We start from the raw sequence: 22,367 nt of genomic DNA, 5'->3' as shown, positions 1-22,367 counted from the left end.
TTGCAGTTTCCTGCTTTCTACTTTTTTCATTTGTCTGGTTGACTATGTCCTCTTAGATTCTTTCTAATTCTAATGCTATAATTTCCTGGGGCTAATATTTATTAATCAACAGGCTAATTTTTATTAATCAACAGTTTTACTTGCCATGTAGATTTACAGCTTTGATTTTAATACTTCCTTTGCCCTGTCTTAATTATCAAAAGCTGTGCTGTTTTGGCTGAATTATAAGGCTGCATATGACAACTGGAATGAACAACGAATGGCTTTACATAAAGATATTCATATGGCTACGAAGGAAGTGGTAGATATGCTGCCTGGTATCCAGCAAACGTCAGCCCAGGCATTTGGGACTCTCTTCCTGCAGCTCACTGTGAATGACCTGGGAATTTGCCTGCCTATCACGAATACTGCACAGGTATTAAAAAGAGAATCATAGTCCAAAATTTAGAACCAAACATTTCTACTAACCATTTTTTTGTGTGTACAGAGTATAACAATAAATATTTCCAGGATAACAGTTTATAACTTGAGTTTAATAAATAGTAAGATTGAACTCCTTCCAACATTATTCATCCACAGAGTATTAAATGTGGATCTCATGAACTTTTCTCTGACTCATTCTGATGTGCCTCATAACAGTAATGAGATTGACACCCATCTAATAAATCTTCATTTTTACCTTGGAAAATATGCAGCTTAGTTTTAAAATATTTTTACTTTATATTTAGCAAAGACATCTTTGGCATATACTTGTTGACAAAATAGAAACATGGCATATTTAAGAATATGATATAATATTTAATAAATTCATCTAAAACAGGGTAGGGAAATTCCAAAGTCTTTTAAACTGTAATATTTAATGGTAACAAACTTCCAAGTTATGTGTACTAGATAAAGCAGAAATACTCTTTGTGGTTTAAGAACAGTTCTCGGGAATGCATGTTTGCATGCTCATTTGTAAAAGAGAAAAAGCTGTGAACCCCTATTATGCTAAGAAGTTACGATTATAACAAATACAGAGGTCTGTGTTTTATTGTTATAATTTACCTTAACCTGTAACCAGTTGTTGAATGAATTTACCTTCTAGTTATTGTCTGACAGGAAAGTGTTAAGAAAATTCTGGGTTGAGGATTGGCAGTATGTGTTATGTTTGTGCTTCAGGAGTTGAAAAATGATAATACAGCATGTTGGACAGAGCTCGGGAAGGCTATACACAGCAGGGATGGTTGTCAAAATGAAGATGTTCCCCACAACTAAAGCAGAGACTTGAGATTTTAAAAAATAGATAATCAGCCTTTTACACGTTTAGTTTTTAAAAAACTAAATGGCAAGTGCATATCACATGGGCAGTTTAATGTTTTAAAGTAGCATCTTTCTAAGCTGCTTTTTAACAAAGCTCTCTAGGGTTGACTCTTTCTATATGTTGGGTCTTCTAAATCCTAGATTTCCAAACTTTAAACATTGTCACCTTTTGTCTCATTAATGTATTTTGCAGTCTAATCACACTGGAGACCTTGACACTGGTTCTGCCTTAGTACTGACCATTGAAAGTACTCTCATCACTGCTTGTTCTTCAGAATCTCTAGTCAGTAAAGGGCATTTCAAAAACTTTTGTATCCGTTTTGCTGATGGCTTTGAGACATCATGGGATGACTGGAAACCAGAAATTCGTGGGGACCTAGTGATGAATGCCTGTGAGTGTCTCTTATTTTCTGTATGAGCTTTATAATTTTTAAAAATTAAAAATAATCCCATCTTCCTTAGTAAAACTAAAGGATGTTCACATGTAGGAATTTTATGAGACTTTGTGAAATAAAGACTACTTCTAATTAAAGATACCAGAACATATTTGTGAAAAACTGCAGCTTTCAGTAGTTTGGGTAAGTAAACCAACCTGATATTCTTATTGATGGTGTAGCATTTGCTCACCCCCTGATTTTTCCTGTAATTGATTTATGAATGACCACGTAAAGTGTCACGGTCTTCGTAGACCGGTACCTGGGGACTGGAGTTGACGAGAAGAAGGATGCAGGGGACTCAAGTCTCGAGTGAAACAAGGGTGCTTTATTTGCAGAAACACATGCTTATATATCTTCAATTAAAAAAAAAATGATTATTCAGCCATTAAAAAGAATGAAATTCCACTAGTTGCAACAAAATGGATAGTCCTTTGAGTAAAAGGTCACTGAAGGGAGTCACTGAAGGGAATCCAAGCAGGTGCTCTTTCCCATGATCTCAGTCCTAAGAACTGCGTGCAGCTCTGCTCGTTCCTGTTTTCCAGGAACTGATAAGGAACAGAGAGTCCTTGAGAAACTGCACACAAAGGGAGAAAACATATTGGATCCCTTAAAGTTGAACGTCCCCTGACAGTAAAGTATCTTTATTCTGTGGGAATATTGAAAGAAAGTGATATATGTATAAGATCCAGTTCATTCTATATCATAATACAGGATAACCAGGAACTTGAACCATAAGTAAATCCACGCTTCCAAATACGTAGTATACAGAGTATAATTTGGGTGAATTCCTCTGATTCCATAATGCTCAAGGTTGGGAATAACTGAAGCTGTGTTTAATATGCTATTTTGAAGATACAGGGGTTTATTTTTATTTTAATATTTTAAACATTATAGCAGATTTGATAAAGTATCATTAATCTTACAATGAAAAGTTATACTTGAGAATTAAAGGTTGTGAATTAAAATCCCTCAGTTAATCTGTAGACCAAAATTAATACTTACTTTCCAAAAGATTATATGCTATTATTTAGCAATTTTCCCCTCTCTCCATTGGAAGAAAATTCCTCCAGTTGTGGGTTTTCTTTAGGTATTTGGAAGACTTTCCAGTGTTTTCATATCAAAAAAAAAGTTTTGGTATTTAATTTCGGTAAAATTTTAGGTGAAATTCCTGGTTTTGAATGCTTTGCATTTAAGTAATTAATAGGTAAAATACTAGAATGTCTTTGAAATACTTCAGGTTATTAAGAAGACTTGCTATCAAAGTACTCATGCTTAATACCCAAAAGACCAAAAATAGCCTTCATTAGTGACCTTTACAAATAATCATTTTACATGGTGGTTACATATATGTTTTAAAAAGTCACCATAACTGTCTTTTGTTTGTGTGATTTTTTTCTCCTTAAAATAAATTTAAACCTATTGATTTTTATTAAGGTGATATTTTGTCATCATTGTAGTCATATTGGATAAAATATATTTGGAAGCAAAGGAAGAATACTGTTTCCTTAACAGTTTAAACAAAGGGGAAATGCATAAGAAATATACGTCTGACTCAAAATCAAAAACATATTAATATAAACAACAACTTAGCACTTCAGTGGACATTATTACCAACAAAGTAGAACACTAACATGCTATAATAATTGTGAAAATCATAATTTATTTTGAGTTTTGGAGGTTATCAAATGACTTGTATTTGTAACGTGCTTATTGTTGGGTGTCTTGGGAGGATGGCAAAGGAGGTGAGTAGAGTAGTTGTTTTGTTGATAAAAAAGAATTCCAAATTGCAAATTTGCCAAGTAGTTTACTATTTTGTAGTTTTTATTAGTAATAAGTATACTTGCATGTAACTGATAATGTTTTTTTTAAAGAGTCGAGTTTAGGGCAGAGAAATAAGAAGTAGGATTGTGTGTTAGGAATTTTTTTCAAAGATCATTTAAAAGTCATGCCCTAGAAAAAAGGTGACCCACTGTATTTTCTTCTCTCAGTAATGATATTTGGAGGAAATGCAGTTAAAATTAGAAAACACAATCTGTAGAAGTGTTCCATGGACCATTTAAATAAATAACGATTAGACTTTTTTTATTAACACGTACTTAGAGAAGCTAAACTACTAGAAGTTTGAAGAATTCTAGTCTTTGTGCTAACACCTGGGTAACAGCATTTGGTTATCACAGCAGGAAAACTGCTTCCTGGATTCTGGTTGGTCCAATTCAGATGACAAGTGCAATGGGAAAGAGCCCAGTTGGTTTCCTGCTTCTCACTTTGAGGATTCAGATCTAATCCTAAGAATTTTAATATTCCTTACTAATACACCATGGCTCTGTATTCTATGAATTTATATAATCTTTTTTTTTAACTTTTAAATATTCTCTACCATTCCTTTGGATTGGAAGTCCTTAATGTTTTCTACCCTTTTTTAATTTACTAGCCTTAGTTATATTTCTCCAATTTCAAAGGATTTTGCTTTCATTCTAGCATGTTTAGATTTGCAAGGGTTGTTTAGGTTTTTTTCCTATTTTGTTCTTTTTTATAACTATGACATTAAAGGTGAATTAGGCAATGTGAGTTGTAGAAATACTGTATTTGGGGAGAGTCTATTAAACAATTTAGGCTTTATTTCTTTAAAAGTTGTTTCAAGGATGGTATGTCTCTACTTTTAAAACTGTTGATTTAATTAACCTCTAAAAAAAAGCTAAAGTTATCTGATTAAAGATAAGTAGTAGAAAATGCTTCAAAGTTAAAGTCACATGTATTCTGAGGATAAGTCAATGAACTCAGGACACTGATCTTATGAGACTGACATCATGGCAGTAAGTCTTTTTTTTTTTTAATTCTCATAAAAAGGTCCTTGTCAAAGTAAAAGACAGGGCTGATGAATCATGTCTGTGAACTCATGTGGCAGTTCTTAGTTATCAAAAAATCAGTTTTAAAGCATTTGCATTCTCAAAGTGCCATTTACTCATGATGGTATAAATTGTCACACCATCAAGAAACTGGAGTTTCAGAGTTGGCCAGGTATTGGCCAGCAGATGAGGAAATCACACACAGAATGCAAAGGTAAAACTGCAGTTAATTTTTTTTTTCCTTATTGAAGCATAGTTGATTTATAATCTATTAATTTCAGGTATATGCAGTTTAGTTCTTAAAATCAATAAGAATAAAATATTGTGAGATATGAAGTAGATTTTGCAAGTCATCTAAGGTAGTCCTTTTCTTTCTCCAGATTAGAAACTGAAACCTAGAGAGACTAGTAATCCTATTTATATTTAGATAAAGATCTTTGAAAGAAAAATTACAGCATAATATTTAACCACAAGCATAATTTTGTTAAAGATTATTTTGGGGATGATTTTTGTGCAGGTGTAGTTCCAGATGGTACCTATGAAGTATGTTCCAGGACTACAGGACAAGCAGCTGCTGGTAAGTTCACATTTGTTATTACTTTTGCTATATGTATCAGGTAGAATTCTGCTTTTTAAAATCTATTTTTCCTGCCTTTGTATTAGAGGATCTTTTAACTAAAACTCATTCTGCTATTCTCTAATTTTTAAAAACTATTTTGCAATAATATTAGTATATTTTTATTTATTTAACAATTAATTAGACACCACCAGTGTATAACAAAACTACAAAATGTTTTGGTAAAGACAAAGATGAATAAGATATACTTTCTACTCTATAAATTTAAATTCTAGTAGTGTAATTATGGTTCTGCAGTACAACTATAAACTGTAATAAGTGATAAGTTCAATAAAATATTGATATAAAATTCCAACTGCTGTTGAAATTTATAGGAGGCAGATAAAATTTCTAAATTACAAAGGATACTAGAATGAGAGAAAGCTTTATGGAAGAACTAGCATTTAAACAGGGACTTGAAAGATGGATAAAACTGTTTCTTAGGCAAAAATGGAAAATATTAATAGGGAAAATTCAGGCAGAGAAAAATACCTGTTTTGACAGAACACAGGTTCTAGTTAGCATTGTCCGAATTGGCTGGAATAGTTATGTGAAAATAAGATGGGAAAAGTCTTAAATCCCAAAATAAGGAGTTTGGACTTGATCTGGTGGGCAGTGAGAAAAGCACTGAATATTTTTGAGCAAGAAAGCAGAGGTGGCAGTGTCAAAGGGATACTTTCATGGGTAGGTTAGGAGAAAAATCTGGGAAACTGGCTAGGAGATACTGTAGAAGTAATAATCTGTATTGTCTCTGAGATAATAGCATAGTGTAAATTTTTATTATTTTGCCTAGTATAAAATTAGGGTAAGCAAGAGATATTTATTTAAGATCTCTTCAAATGTTGAGGAGATACTATAGAAGTAATAACCTGTCTTGTCTCGAAGATAAAAGCATAGTGTAAATTTTTATTATTTTGTCTGGTATAAAATTAGGGTAAGCAAGAGATACTTATTTAAGGACTCTTCAAATGTTGAGGAGCAGCAGAAACTGATTAAGATTAGTAGATTTCCTTTTCTCCTTATTATTCCCTCTTATCCTCCCAAACGTAGTCCACATGCCCATCCTAAGTAAATTGTCTCAGAAAATAGCAAGGCCTGAAGTCCCCACTGACTGAAAGGTTAGGAAATTTCCAACAATAATGTTTGAAGAAATATGTAACTGAAGTAAACATACATAATGGGAGGAAGAGCACATAAAAGTCTTTGTCAGGACACTTGCTTTTTAGTGAAAACAACACACTCAAACTAGCTTAACCAAAAGCAGGAACTTATCAAAAGAATTATTTGCAGATCACAGTTAAACTTAAGAATGGCTGTCTCCATGAAGAGAAAGAACCAGGTCAATTCAGGATAATCTAGAAACAAGATTCCAGCTGTCACCAGAGCTCTTTCCAGCTCTTCTCTTTTCTTCATTCTGGCTGCCCACTTTTTCTTACTGCTGACGTCCTTACACGTGGCATGAAACACAGCTGCCAACAGCTCATGAACCTCATTTCCCCACCCTCAGTTACTAGAGAGGGACCATATTTTCTCAAGTCCAAGAGAGGATTCTTAGTTTTCCAACTTTGACCCTTACTTACACTGATTATCTAGTTAATTCTACTCAGATGACCATTTATCTACTACTATGGGCAGGAATCCCTTAGAAGAAATGGAGTAGCCATCATGGTCAACAAAAGAGTCTGAAATGCAGTCCTTGGATACAATCTCAAAAACGACAGAATGATCTCTGTTCGTTTCCAGGGCAAACCATTCAATATCACGGTAATCCAAGCCTATGCCCCAACCAGTAACGTTGAAGAAGCTGAAGTTGAATGGTTCTGTGAAGACCTACAAGACCTTTTAGAACTAAAACCCCAAAGAGATGTCCTTTTCATTATAGGGGACTGGAATGCAAAAGTAGGAAGTCAGGAAAGATCTGGAGTAACAGGCAAATTTGGCCTTGGAGTACGGAATGAAGCAGGGCAAAGGCTAATAGAGTTTTGTCAAGAGAACGCACTGGTCATAGCAAACATCCTCTTCCAAGAACACAAGAGAAGACTCTACACGTGGACATCACCAGATGGCCAAGAACACAAGAGAAGACTCTACACGTGGACATCACCAGATGGCCAACACCGAAATCAGATTGATTATATTCTTTGCAGCAAAAGATGGAGAAGCTCTATACAGTCAGCAAAAACAAGACCAGGAGCTGACTGTGGCTCAGATCATGAACTCCTTATTGCCAAATTCATACTTAAACTGAAGAAAGTAGGGAAAACCACTAGACCATTCAGGTATGACATAAATCAAATCCCTTATGACTATACAGTGGAAGTGAGAAATAGATTTAAGGAACTAGATATGATAGACAGAAAGCCTGATGAACTATGGATGGAGGTTCATGATATTGTACAGGAGACAGGGATCAAGACCATCCCCATGGAAAAGAAATGCAAAAAGGCAAAATGATTGTCTGAGGAGGCCTTACAAATAGCTGTGAAAAGAAGAGAAGCTAAAAGCAAAGGAGAAAAGGAAAGATAGTCCCATTTAAATGCAGAGTTCCAAAGAATAGCCCGGAGAGATAAGAAAGCCTTCCTCAGCAATCAATGCAAAGAAACAGAGGAAAACAACAGAATGGGAAAGACTAGAAATCTCTTCAAGAAAATTAGAGATACCAAGGGAACATTTCATGCAAATGTATATAATAAAGGACAGAAATTGTATGGACCTAACAGAAGCAGAATATATTAAGAAGAGGTGGCAAGAATACACAAAAGAACTATCCAAAAAAGATCTTCATGACCCAGATAACCACGATGGTATGATCACTCACCTAGATCAGGCATCCTGGAATGTGAAGTCAAGTGGGCCTTAGAAAGCATCACTACGAACAAATCTAGTGGAGGTGATGGAATTCCAGTTGAGCTATTTCAAATCCTGAAAGATGATGCTGTGAAAGTGCTGCACTGAATATGCCAGCAAATTTGGAAAACTCAGCAGTGGCCACAGGACTGGAAATGGTCAGTTTTCATTCCAATCCCAAGAAAGGTAATCCCAAAGAATGCTCAAACTACCTCACAATTGCACTCATCTCACAAAGCTAGTAAAATAATGCTCAAAATTCTCCAAGCCAGGTTTCAGCAATACGTAAACTGTGAACTTCCAGATGTTCAAGCTGGTTTTAGAAAAGGCAGAGGAACCAGAGATCAAATTGCCAACATCCGTTGGATCATTAAAAAAGCAAGAGAGTTCCAGAAAAAACATCTATTTCTGCTTTATTGACTATGCCAAAGCCTTTGACTGTGTGGATCACAACAAACTGTGGAAAATTCTGGAAGAGGTGGGAATACCAGACCACCTGACCTGCCTCCTGAGAAACCTATATGTAGGTCAGGACGCAACAGTTAGAACTGGACATGGAACAACAGACTGGTTCCAAATAGGAAGAGTACGTCAAGGCTGTATATTGTCACCCTGCTTATTTAACTTATATGCAGAGTACATCATGAGAAACGCTGGGCTGGAGGAAGCACAAGCTGGAATCAAGATTGCCAGGTGAAATATCAATAACCTCAGATATGCAGACGACACCACCCTTATGGCAGAAAGTGAAGAGGAACTAAAAAGCCTCTTCATGAAAGTGAAAGAGGAGAGTGAAAAAGTTGGCTTAAAGCTCAACATTCAGAAAACTAAGATCATGGCATCTGGTCCCATCACCTCATGGGAAATAGATGGGGAAACAGTGGAAACAGTGTCAGACTCTATTTTTGGGGGCTCCAAAATCACTGCAGATGGTGATTGCAGCCATGAAATTCAAAGATGCTTACTCCTTGGAGGGAAAGTTATGACCAACCTAGATAGGATATTAAAAAGCAGAGACATTACTTTGTCAACAAAGGTCAGTCTAGTCAAGGCTATGGTTTTTCCAGTGGTCATGTATGGATGTGAGAGTTGGATTGTGAAGAAAGCTGAGCGCTGAATAATTGATGCTTTTGAACTGTGGTGTTGGAGAAAACTCTTGAGAGTCCCCTGGACTGCAAGGAGATCCAACCAGTCCATCCTGAAGGAGATAAGTCCTGGGTGTTCATTGGAAGGACTGATGCTAAAGCTGAAACGCCAGTACTTTGGCCACATCATGCCAAGAGTTGACTCACTGGAAAAAGACCCTGATGCTGGGAGGGATTGGGGCCAGGAGGAGAAGGAGACGACAGAGGATGAGATGGCTGGATGGCATCACTGACTCGATGGATGTGAGTTTGAGTAAACTCTGGGAGTTGGTGATGGACAGGGAGGCCTGGCGTGCTGTGATTCATGGGGTCTCAGAGCCGAACACAACTGAGCAACTGAACTGAACTGAATGAGGGAGGTTCATGCCAATCCTACTACAGACACAGGAAGGTAGATGAACGTGGGGCTTGGGGAGGAGGGCATTCATAGGTCACGTGGGGAAAGTAGAGTGCTGCAGAGAGCAAACAGTAATTACACACTATACAATAGGCAAATCAGTCCCATAGTCTCATGTTTCTGACAAAACTGTGAGAGATACTAGTTATTACACAGGGCCATCATCCATTTTATTCCTTGAATGTAGAATTATTTAAATTTCTATACTTAAGACTTACCAAAAATGCCTCTTCTTTATTTAAACAGAAAGCAGTAGTGCTGGAACCTGGACACTCAACGTATTGTGGAAAATGTGTGGGATTGATGTCCACATGGATCCTAACATTGGAAAAAGACTGAATGCTCTGGGTAACACCCTTACAACCCTGACAGGAGAAGAAGACATAGATGACATTGCTGATCTAAATTCAGTGAATATAGCTGACTTGTCAGATGAGGATGAAGTTGATACTATGTCTCCCACTATCCATACTGTAAGTAAATTCACTGTTAGCCATTTTCAGCACTGGCTTTTACCCAGTGAAAGGGATATTATTAAATCATTGTTACTTATTATAGTTGCTAATTGTGAAAGGAGGAAGGGAGTGGTGGTTCTTTGTACCTATATTTATATAATTTTTTTTTAAATGTCATAATATTGTCTTTTAATTGAATTGCTTGTTTCATAATGACTGTCAGCCAGCTTGTGCCTTAACCTACAGATTACACATTAACAATAAAAGCAAAGAGCAAGCAAATCTGGAGAGAGAAAGTAGATTAGTAGTTGCCTAGGCCTGGGAGAGTTGAGGGCGTTTAGGAGAGTGGATGGGAAGAGACTGCTAATGTTATAAGGTTTTGTTTGGGAGGTGTGAAAATCTGATGGTTGCACAGTTTTATGAATATTCTAAAAACCACTGCACTATACATTTTAAATGGGTGACTTTTATGGCATGTGAATTATATCTCAATAATGATTTTAAAAAATGAAAGTCAAAAGCAAAGTGCACGCACAAAATATACATTTTAAAAGTGTGTATTTCCATGTATACTGTACATATTCTGTAGTATCAGATTATTTGATCAGTAATTATTATTTATTAGTTAAAAAGAAAGTTTCTCTCTGCTTTCATTCTAGTATTTTTTTAAAAATCTGAAACCTCTTTGTACTACTGTATCATTTATTAGTTTTATTCTTGGAAAGAGAATTTTATTAAAAAGTTAACGTTACTGTTTATTGTTTAGAGTTCAGATGGAAGTGCAGTAAGTGGAGATGGCCACAAGCTCACCTTTGGGCAGCGACTTGTAAATCACCTACTAGGCCTCAGGCCCCCACATCAGCGCTATTCTGTTCCTGCAGAGTATCTATGTGACCCAGAGATGTGGGCCTCCCCTCAGTCTAGCCAGTCCCACTTGAAAGCATGCAGAGCTCACTCATGGGGAAATGTAGGTAGCAACTAGATTCCTTATGATAATGAAGGGGTTTGAATCACTGGAGAATTCCAATCATCTTACTTAACATAGATGGCTTTGATTCCTGCATGCTTCTTTTGATTTAAGGTGCTATTTCTGTGATAAGATTTGCTTTGTGACCTGGGGGTGTTACTGACAGACATGCTTTTGATTTTTCAGGAAGCTATAGATTATCGAAGACAAGGAGCATCTGGTAGCCAGCCAGGAGAACTCAGAGGAAGAAAAATTATGAAGCGTATAGTAGATATCCGAGAATTGAATGAACAGGCCAAAGTAATAGATGATCTTAAGTATGTATAATGATTTTTAACTCAGTATAATATTCCCTAATAATAGAACCATGAGATTTTAAATGAGAAGGGAACTGGGTTGGGGCTAGTACAACCCCCTTTAGTTAAATAAATGCAATCACCAAGGTCCAGAGAAGTTTGGTAATTTGTCTGAGGTCATACATTCATTAGTAATAAAGCTGAAAACATTAGTCTAGTGCTTATCACAGCTCCCCATTTCTGAGCATTTTAAGTCTGACTTTATTCGCATATATGCATCTCTACATGGCTATTTACATGTATCTTTACATATGTATATATGTGTGAGTGTTTTGCTAGCAATATTTTTGGAATGTGAATGTTTGAAGAGAGGAAGCTAGTTTAGAATTTATTAAGTACTTATTGTGAATCTAGCATGTTATCTCAATTTAATCTTCACAACATTTCTGCAAGATTAGATGGCATTATCCAAACTTTATAGATAAGAAAATTGGCTCAGGGAGATTTAAAAATCAGAATTTGAACTTGTCTTTGTCTGAATTCAAACTTCATACTTTTTTTTGTTTGCCTGTTTTAGCAGGTCACTAAATTATGAAGTGAGTCTAGGGCAAGTCAAGAGCAGGGAGTAGGTGGTACTAATTTTTTTATCTGTTGCTTACTATATAGTTCTGACTAGGTCATACTTGTTCTGTAAAGGCTAAATATTCTTCTTGCCAAACGTCATAATTTTGTTTCCCCCCAAGGTGGTAGTCATACTTCAGCCTTTCTAATCTTTGTACACCGGTATCTGTGGGGTTTTTTGGTATTCATGGATTTAACAGAAATGTATGCAATATATAGTGAAAGTTATTCTCTGAAAACTTTTCTGTAAAATCAGGTACAATGATTCATATTTTCTTGTTGACTTATATTACAGTTTGAGTTTTGTAATCAGGGGAAAAAATGACTTGTAGCAAAGTATACTTCCTCCTCTAAAATCTTTTCTGAAACTTAAAATTATACATAAAATTTTACATACAGATATTATTCTGCAGAGCGGTTCCATAGCTTTCCTAAGATTATTAAAGAGACTGCTTGATGTAGAAACAGATAAGAACCATTTCCTAAAACATTAAAGACAGTTTTTCCTTTTTTTTTTTTTTTTTTTACAGTTAGCCAGGTATGGGTATTAACATTATGGAGGATTTTGGCCTGACCATACATAATCTTTGATATTCTGATAAGTTAAAGAATCAAAAAGGAGCAAGTAAAACTCATTCTTTCTTTGTTATCTCTTTACACTAACTGCCATATTTGTTTTGCATCCAGAAAATTAGGTGCAAGTGAAGGAACTATAAACCAGGAAATTCAACGTTATCAACAGTTAGAATCTGTTGCTGTGAATGATATTAGAAGAGATGTTCGTAAAAAGTTACGGAGGTCCAGTATGCGAGTGAGTAAACAAAGAGGATTTTATTAAATTATACTATATAAAAAAGGCTTTTATTTTATGAAAGTTATGATGATACTTATGTTGTTCTCTTTCCTTGTCCATTGCTGGTGATAACACTTGGTTTTTATATCTCATGTCTACTGTGTACTAAGCACTGTTTAAAGCACTTTACACTTAACAACCCATTAAATCTTTATAACAACCCTATGTGTTAGCTTGTATCACTGAATATTTTCCCCATTTTAAAGTTGATGAAACTGAGGCATAGAGAACTCAAGTAATTTCACCAAGGTTACACAGCCAGTAATCCCAATGGAGCCAAGATTCAAACCCAAACAGTGGTATTCTATAGGTTATGCCCTTAGCCACTGTGTTTTGTTTGCCTATCATAAAGTCATACTCTCTTTTTTGACTCTAAATCAAATGTGAAATCCTTTGAAATGTCCATTCTACCCCATCCCATTTTCCACAGCTGACTTTACTCTTAGCCACTACATACTCTCAGCACTTTATTCTTACCTTTATTATTTGCATGTTTAGTTGCCCTTACTAGAGTTTGAGTCTCTTAAAGGACAAGTTATTTATCTTTGACCCTACCATCTACCACATTCTGGGATTTAGCCTAGTTGCTGAACAACTGAAATAAATATAGTAGAAAATAGTTATAAAACTTATTCAAGTAGAGGTAAGTTGCTTTGGGTCAAGGTGGTATTCTTAGTAGAAAAACTAATATTTTAAAATATAGTCAGTGGAACCCTCCATTTTTCTAACCAGAGTAAGGTTTTGAGTACCACCCCAATACATAAAAACTGATTAAATCAGAGCTGCTGAGGTTAGAGGAAGCAGGGAAGGCTTCAGGGATCCTTAGTTCTTTGGCTTGAGCTGTCTTTCCTTGGTCACTACCAGAGTCCCAGACAACCTCATTTGAAAACTGTTCTAAATTATTTAAATTAGGGGTAAAATTCAGCTTAATATTCATCACTGGCTTCTGATGGTACTAAATGGACAGTGATGATCGGTAATATAGAACTTTAAAATTTATGGCACTATGTACTTCACAGTCATGTGACATAGTGTTAATATTGCTTGCATACTATTTATGTTAGTTTATACTTGGCAATAAACTGTAAAAAATAAAACTAGGTAGAGAGGATTAAGGAAATTATTGAAATTACATCTGTGTTCTTAACATTTGTCAAATTTGTCAATTCCCTTTTAATCCTCTTGCTTTCTTATCTCCATTATTAGACTTCTTAATATCCAATCTCTCCAAACTACAAATTTGAAGAAGGATTTAGAGACAAGGAGGGTGTTCCAGTTGCCACTTCCTTTCCTTTTCTGTAATTAAGAGTTCTCTTGGTGGGGTAGTACTTAAAATGATTAGTATGATTAGTGTCACTCTCTCCCTCACCTTTCTCTCAGAGTCTTTCAATTCTCATTTTCTTTTCTTACTGTTTGCTTTTCTCCCCCTGATTTCTGTACCTCTCAGTCTTGCTCCCAATCTTTCCTCTCAGGCCAGCTAGTGGCTCCTATATTCCTTGTAAGAGGAACTGATGTGTGGGCTAAAGAGTAGCTGATTCCTGCTGCACTTTGATCCATCTCTGTTGTTAAGTGACATTTAAAGTCACAATTTAAGATAACTTGTTATTGAGCTGAAGGAGACTAACTTGTTAACTAGCAGAAAATTTTATCTGAAGTCAGATATTACAACAGTTAAAAGTCACCTTATTTCTTTCCCCTTTCATTAGGCTGCTTCTCTAAAGGATAAGTGGGGTTTGGGTTACAAACCAAGTTACAGCAGATCGAAGAGTATTTCAGCTTCTGGAAGACCACCTCTTAAGCGAATGGAAAGGACAAGGTAATATATTTCAATCGGTGAAACAAGTAATAAAATTGCTGACTTTTTTGCCAAAGTTCACTACTTATTTATTGTGTTCTAATTGGGCAGATTGTAAAATTAAGGTAGCAAATGGATGCTGTCAATGTAAGAAGTTTGAGAAATTCTGTCTCATTTAAATACTTTTATATCATAAAAGTCATTGTGTACTTTTTAGTAATGAAGTACATTGCCATTTAGACAAATTTATGTGTAAACTTATAGACCATCCAAAGAAATGAATATTTGCATATTAGTAACTGTAGCTTTAAATTTGTCACTGTAGAAAAGGTTCTTGGAAAAGAACCTTTAACATATGGGAAAATGTAAATTTTATATATTATAGAAAAATATACAGAAAAATATAGTTTTACTAGTAAAAGAACACTATTGGGACCTCCTGGTGGTCCAGTGGTTAAGACTTTGCGTTCCAATGCAGGGGGATTTGATCCCTGGTCAGGGAACTAAGATCCCACATGCCTCATAGCCAGAAAAACAAAACCTAAATCAACAGAAGCAATATTGTAACAAATGCAATAAAGATTTTAGTCCACATCACACACACACACACACACACACACACACACAAACTAAAAAAAAAGAAAACGAAAAAGAAACCTTAAAAACACTATACAATAAGTATAAATTGTTTTTTATAAGGTTTGGTTTTAGAAAATCTTGTGTTAATTAAAGCAATGAATTTTGTTTTATGCGATGCTAAACATTAAGGAGTTCCAAAAGTTCAACCCTTGGATAAAGTAAATATTTAGAAATAAAGTGTTAATGTCTTTAATCAGACTTTTATAAAAGTCCAGGGTTTTAAGAATATTAATGTTTAATAACCTTATATTTTACTTACAGTTCTCGAGTAGGAGAAACTGAGGAGCTCCCAGAAATTCGTGTGGATGCCGCATCTCCTGGACCCAGAGTCACTTTCAATATCCAAGATACAGTAAGAGAGAGACTATTTGTTGGTGACACACAGTGCTAGAGAATCTTTAGTAATTACTAAATTATATGAGTTACTCAGTTTAGAAGTACTGATTCCTACAAGTGGCAGTGCAGATTGTGATGGGTACAGTGTCTGTGCTTCACCAAGAGGGCCCTGCCCGAATGCTGCCGTCTGAGAGCCATACCCAAGTGCTAGTGTTCTGTGTACACAACAGTCTCCCTACTGCGTGCTCATAGGTAGAAACGTTTCGTTGAATAATTTCTTTCAAGTTCAGTTCCACGTTAAACTAGGTAGTTTACACAAATGTAAATGTACATGTTTTTATTTAATTTATTTTATTGTTTATATACTTTAGCTCAGAATATATAGAAATAATATCAGAAACTAGTAGTAAAAAAGTCAGTTTCAAAGTTATACTATAATTTAACCATAGCATGTTAAAATTTATGTTAAAATGTTCTTTGTTCTTTTTTTTGTTTACTTTTAAAACATTGGTTTTTTACTTTTCATAAATTTTTATAAATTTTCTTATTATTTTAATTAAGTTGAAAAAAACAGTATGGGGAAGTGCACCACAGTCCAGCTGTCCTGGGGAAGGGTATTTTCAGGTACTTTTTAAGAACAACATAAGTTTTCCTTTAAAATTAATTAACCACTCTGAAAATCTGCTTTCAAAATGTCTTCTCATTTCATACTAAACTCAGATCTTGAAAATATTTTACATAAAGCTTTAAAATGATTGGTTGAATTCTTTTTTTATCATGTATATTTCATAAACTCTTGCATGAATATATTTTAGTTCTATACTTATAATAGTAATTATTTAATCTCAAAAATTAATGGACTAAATCAGTGTACCAAATTAATGAAATCATAAACCAAAAACTGCCATATATTAGTTATTTGCTAATCTCTAAGTGAATCTCTTTTTCCCTACATTCATCTATAAAAAGAATCAACTTTTAAAAAAATGAGTTACCTAATTCAAACTAGAATCAAACCTATCTCGGAATAACAAATTAATCATTGAATGTTATTTATTGAGTCACTGATATAAAAAAGCATTTATAAAAGTAATCTATTAAAAATTATGTTCAAAGCAGTATGGAAAATGTGCTACACAATCATTTATAAGTTAAATTAACACCTTTATAAACCACGTTTTCCCTAAATATAGTTGTAAGAGTAAAATTTAATTTTAAAATTGTTTGTATAGTAGGTATATAAATCTTTGTCTAGAAATTTTCCACCAAGTTACATTTAAAAACTGGAACTTACTCCACATTTGTTTTGTTTCACTTCCCCCACTCTTTTAAGATAGCCTCAATATCTATCCCATAGTTCCACTGAATTTAGTCAAGCTGAATTGTTTTAGAATTATTTGGTTGTAACAGAGTAAGCTTGACAGACATGTCCTTTTTTCTAAAACTGAACCTGGAAATAAATCATTTATAGTGAATTGAATAGATTCTACTAATTGATTTTTTCACCTGTCCAACATTTTTTAAATCAAGAAAATTGACATGTAACATTATTTTCAAGTGTACAGCATAATTATTTGATATATGTATATACTGTGAAATGACTGATTTATTCTTAAAGGCATTAATATTTCAATTGATTCAAATCCTGTTTCTAAATTGTATATGCTGTTTATGAAAAATAGTATATGAAAATAATAAGTTACAAAGTAGATCATTAAGCATGGTTAAATAGAAAGTGAAAGTTAAGAAGCTCAGTTGTGTCCAGCTCTTTGCAACCCCATGATTATACAGTCCATGAAATTCTCCAGGCCAGAATACTAGAGTCAGTAGCCTTTCCCTTCTCCAGGGGATCTTCCCCACCCAGGGATCAAACCCAGGTCTCCCACATTGCAGGTAGATTCTTTACCAGCTGAACTACAAGGGAAACCGGTTAAATAGAAAGTAAATATAAAACAAAGGGATGTTTATCTATGTAAACTCTTAGCACAGCTTTAAAGAATCAAAGATTTTCTTATAAAATATAACTTACTTATTTACTAAATGATGTTTTGAAGAAAAGCTATAAAGAAAATCTAGATTCTGCAAATGTTTGAAATTTTGATTATAGGATTTCACTATGCATCTAATTATAGTATCAATAAATTTACCTTGCACATTATACATTTCAAAGGCTTGTCACATTCTCAAAGGATATGTGAGCAGCTCTCAAAACTTGGAATCAAAATTAGAACATAGAAGGTTTTTTGTTTTTGTTTTTTTGCCTATTTAAATGAAATGGCCTCATGGTATAGTCCTCAGGGAACAACATTATATTTATACAAACTATTCACCTTAAAATATAGGATTCTTACATTTGATTGGCTGACATGCTTAATTATGTAACTATTTACACATCTTTCTTCAGTCCTTTAAGGCCCATTTTAAAAAGATGTATTCACAAAAAGTATTCTAGAAGCACAAAGTGCATTCTGTGCTAACACCTGCATGCTCTTCCGTCACTAACTGCTCTCTTGACCTTCTAATTTAAAGTGGATCACACTGTTTACTCTTGTCTCCATACCATGACTAACTGTTCTTTAAAGAATTACGGTATGTACTAATTCACATGATGCTGTATGCTTACATAAAGTAAAATTTCACTCTGATTTTTATTGTGTCAGTGGTATGACTTTTCTGTGGTTTGAACTTCTTCCTTCCTTGTTTTATATGCCATTTCATATGTTCACAGAGCTGACTTTTCAGTTCAGAGTGAGGAAATCCAATTTTGAGATTTTAAATGCTTAAACATGTATTTTTTCTTTTCCTTTTTCAACTTGAAAAGAGGTTTGTAATATGAACCTGTTTCATGTTTTCTCTCTTTACATTCAGTTTCCAGAGGAGACAGAGTTGGACCTCTTGTCAGTAACCATTGAAGGTCCTTCCCATTACTCATCAAATAGTGAAGGATCATATTCCGTGTTCAGTTCTCCCAAAACTCCAGGAGGCTTTTCACCAGGCATTTCTTTCCAGTCTGAAGAGGGTCGACGGGATGACAGTTTGTCTTCTACCAGTGAAGATTCTGACAAAGATGAAAAGGATGACGACCACGAGAGGGAAAGGTTTTATATTTACAGGAAACCCTCGTGAGTAGTAGCCTTTTTGTTTTAAGATCCTTAGGCAGTACCCTAGAGCTGAGCTTAAAACATTTTATGACTGTTAATGTTTACAGAAAAACAAATAAATCTTACTGTGCCTAGCCAGAGTGAGACTGAGATATATCCATGATTTATTAATATAATCTAGCTCCATTTGGCATTATTGTTTTCTTTCCCCATTTTTTTCAAACAAAATCTGGAAAGTAGCATTTAAAGTTTACAGTTTATGAAATGAAATCTCCTCCAAAATGTAGAATGTAGGTCATATTCTGATATTCAGACTCTTTATTAGTCAGTGATTGTGCCTGTGTCCCAAGTACTTAGCACATTGCCTGGCACATAATAATTCCTCAGTACATAGTTGTTGAATAAAGTGTGACTCCATTAAACAGGAAACACCTTAGTAAGTAAAAGCTATCTGGGTAATTTGTGTGAATTTATAAAATAGTAAAATTTATTTACAGACTTTATTTCCAAAGTTATTTGGCTCAAAAGTAAAGAATCTGCCTGCAATGCAGGAGAGCTAGGTTCTATCTCTGGGTCAGGAAGATCCCCTGGAGGATGGCACTCCAGTATTCTTGCCTGGAGAATCCCATGGACAGAGGATCCTGGCAGGCTACAGTCCATGGGGTTACAAAGAGTCGGACACAACTGAGCAGCTAACACTTTCATCGCTCACATGACATGCTGGAAAATAGTTTGCTGAAAACTTCCTATTTTACTACAATATAATGACCAGCTGTTCTTCCTCTAGACATACATCTCGTAAAAAAGCAACAGGCTTTGCTGCTGTTCATCAGCTGTTTACAGAACGCTGGCCAACAGCCCCAGCCAACAGAAGTCTTAGTGGCACAGCTACAGAGAGAAATATTGACTTTGAACTTGATATTCGAGTTGAAATTGATAGTGGAAAATGTGTGCTCCACCCAACCACCCTTCTACAAGAACATGATGATATAAGCTTGAGAAGGTAAGATATTGGTCAGAAAGGGGTACATATAACTTCATTTGTTAGGAATACTATTTATATATCACTAATCATAACAAACATTTCTCCCCACATCCCAAAATACAGACCTAAAAGAGTATTTCTAATCATAGTTGGAGTGTTTGACTGTTCATTTATGTAATATTCTATTTCTTTAAGCAAATGTATAATACTTTTTGGTGATTAGAAATGGATGACTGATTTAGATTCTGCAAATCTGTTAATTTGAACACTTTTGTCTTTGGAATTCTCCAAGTATGAATTCCTCACGTAGTCCCTATCCTGTTACTCACATTTCTGTTTCAAAGGACGGTGCAATACTCAAATGTGTCTTGTTATTGAGAGTTTGATGAATTCATAAAGAAATAAGAAAGACTGTGAAACAACTGAACAAAGAGGCCTCAGTAAACTGGAATGTTGCTCAGGCTGTAACTGTAGCTTTACGTTGCCACCATTGAAAAAACAGTTGTATAAACAGGCCTAAAGTTAGATTCATTTTTCTTTGAATTTCTGTTTTGCTTTTTCTTCCTAATCTAAAAAAAAATTAGTGAAAATAACAATATTAATAATTTAGTGGATGAATAAGAAATGGGTGGAAATGCAGGTGAAACACGTAGGAAGAATGCTGACAATTGTTGAAGCTGGGAGATGGGCCTATGGGGGTTCATTCTACCATTCCATTTACACTTGTATGTTGTAATTTTCTATAATAAAAGATTTTTAAATGTCTCACTGTCTAATAAAGATTTTTATACAATGAGATGATAAAAAGGCAGTATAACTAGTTCAAGTCTTAGAAGTGTAATAGTGATGATAAAAAGAATGTTAGTTTATTTTTGGTTGAACTGCAATAAGCCAAAATAAACTGCTGGTATTCAGCTATATTTACCTAAGTAAAGAGTAGTTTCATTTGGTTCAGCCTTCGTTTGGAAGAGTTGTGACCTCAGGAAAGGACAAAGGTAACTGCCCTGTATAATTATGGAACATACAGCATAAACCTCATCCATGCAAGGATTAGCCAGTTTAGCTAGAGATAATGATGAACCTCACTTTTTCAACTTTATTAACAAAAGTTTGACTTTAAAAAAAAAAAAAAGTTTGACTTTAAACAATATAAGAGAAATGTCTTCCAAAAAGATAAAAAAACATTTTTTTCTTTTTATAGGAGTTATGACAGAAGTTCCAGGAGTTTAGATCAAGAATCTCCTTCCAAAAAGAAGAAGTTTCAAACTAATTATGCTTCTACCACCCATTTAATGACTGGCAAGAAAGTGCCATCATCTCTACAAACAAAGCCCAGTGACTTAGAAACAACAGTATTTTATATTCCTGGAGTTGATGTAAAGGTAAAAACCTAAATATCTAGGATAAGAAATAAGATGATTATTAGCCAGGTTTATTTTCTATCATATATATTCTTCCTTCACTGCTGCTGCTGCTGCTAAGTCACTTCAGTTTTGTCCAACACTAGTTACATTAAAATGAGACTTTCTGAAGTTTTCTCTAATGTAGTTGTATTCTGAACATGAAACCTTCTAAATTGCACATTGCCCCATGTGCATGAAATTTTCCATGAAATTTTGACAGGAAGAAGTTAATTTTCTTTTCTAAGCATTGATATTCATGTTTGCAAAACATTGCCTATTGCAACTTTTTTAGATTCTAGAATTATACATTCCTAGAATGTTAAGCTAGAAAGAATTTAAAATAGTATCTGGGATGATCTCTTTTCACTTTAAAAGTGGAAAAAAGCTAATAAGGAATTTGCTAGAATCACAAAGCTAACTTGTGAAATCTTCTGGTTCCTGGATCAGTGTTCTTTCTGCCAAATTTTAGTACATTTCTTTGTTTTCCTCATGTGCATAATTTTAATTTTGGAAGTTTATTTGTTTCAATACAGTTGCATTACAATTCCAAGACTCTAAAGACCGAATCACCTAATGCCTCCAGAGGATCTTCCTTGCCACGAACACTCTCTAAAGAGTCCAAGCTGTATGGTATGAAAGATAGTGCCGCATCTCCTCCTTCTCCTCCTTTACCCTGCACTGTCCAGAGCAAGACTAACACCTTACTTCCTCCCCAGCCCCCACCTATTCCCTCAGGTATTTAAGGAAAATATACTCTAACTTTTTTCATAAATTAATTTTAAGTCATCACCTACTTGCTCTAGTAAGACTTTCAAATTCACATGTTTAAGAAAAAAGGACTTAGACTTGCCAATAATGACTGTACAAAATTCATGTATGGAAGTGTAAGCTAATTCCTTTTGCCTAGTTTTCAAATTACTATTACCTTAGAATATCAGTTTTTACTTATTTTTTTAGATCTATGTATACAGAATACATTGAACTTAAACCATATTTATTATCTATTATTATATAACAAATTATCCCAAACTTAGTGGCTTATAATCTTAGACATAGTTTCTGTGGATCAGAAATTCAGAAGCAGTTGGGCTGGGTGCATCTAACTTCACAGTTGTCTATGAAGTTGCAGTCAGGATGTTGGGTAAGGATACAGTCATCCAAATGCTTGACTGGGTCTGGAAAATCTGTTTCCATCATATCCCATTCACATGGCTGACAAGCTGGTGCTTTAGTCTTTCCCCACATGACTGGCTGCTTGAGTGTTCCCATGACATGGCAGCTGACATTCCTTCAAAAGGAGAGATCCAAAAGAATACATGGCTGAAG

General features: G+C 34.7%; 1 protein-coding gene across 9 annotated transcripts in view; it reads left to right on the top strand.

Moving 5' to 3' along the window:
- The window catches only part of KIAA1109 (KIAA1109 ortholog), a 196,994-nt gene that overhangs the window by 146,759 nt on the left and 27,868 nt on the right, over nucleotides 1-22,367 (top strand). For 6 of the 9 annotated variants that reach the window (XM_043487162.1, XM_043487171.1, XM_043487179.1 and 3 more), the window contains 13 exons: nucleotides 204-415; nucleotides 1,496-1,694; nucleotides 5,103-5,162; nucleotides 9,837-10,063; nucleotides 11,199-11,329; nucleotides 12,617-12,740; nucleotides 14,489-14,598; nucleotides 15,478-15,568; nucleotides 16,114-16,176; nucleotides 18,421-18,674; nucleotides 19,441-19,656; nucleotides 20,840-21,020; nucleotides 21,575-21,776. In XM_043487162.1, coding sequence (XP_043343097.1) covers nucleotides 204-415; nucleotides 1,496-1,694; nucleotides 5,103-5,162; nucleotides 9,837-10,063; nucleotides 11,199-11,329; nucleotides 12,617-12,740; nucleotides 14,489-14,598; nucleotides 15,478-15,568; nucleotides 16,114-16,176; nucleotides 18,421-18,674; nucleotides 19,441-19,656; nucleotides 20,840-21,020; nucleotides 21,575-21,776 — 2,070 coding nt within the window. Of the gene's footprint in view, nucleotides 1-203; nucleotides 416-1,495; nucleotides 1,695-5,102; nucleotides 5,163-9,836; nucleotides 10,064-10,811; nucleotides 11,013-11,198; nucleotides 11,330-12,616; nucleotides 12,741-14,488; nucleotides 14,599-15,477; nucleotides 15,569-16,113; nucleotides 16,177-18,420; nucleotides 18,675-19,440; nucleotides 19,657-20,839; nucleotides 21,021-21,574; nucleotides 21,777-22,367 lie in introns of all 9 variants that reach the window. The other 3 variants (XM_043487213.1, XM_043487196.1, XM_043487185.1) reach the window with 3 other exon arrangements.

This window comes from Cervus canadensis, chromosome 1, assembly GCF_019320065.1.
Source record: "Cervus canadensis isolate Bull #8, Minnesota chromosome 1, ASM1932006v1, whole genome shotgun sequence".
Taxonomy (NCBI): Eukaryota; Metazoa; Chordata; class Mammalia; order Artiodactyla; family Cervidae; genus Cervus; species Cervus canadensis.
Note: the sequence above shows the minus strand (reverse complement) of the source record. Positions and strands in the feature narration are given on the sequence as shown.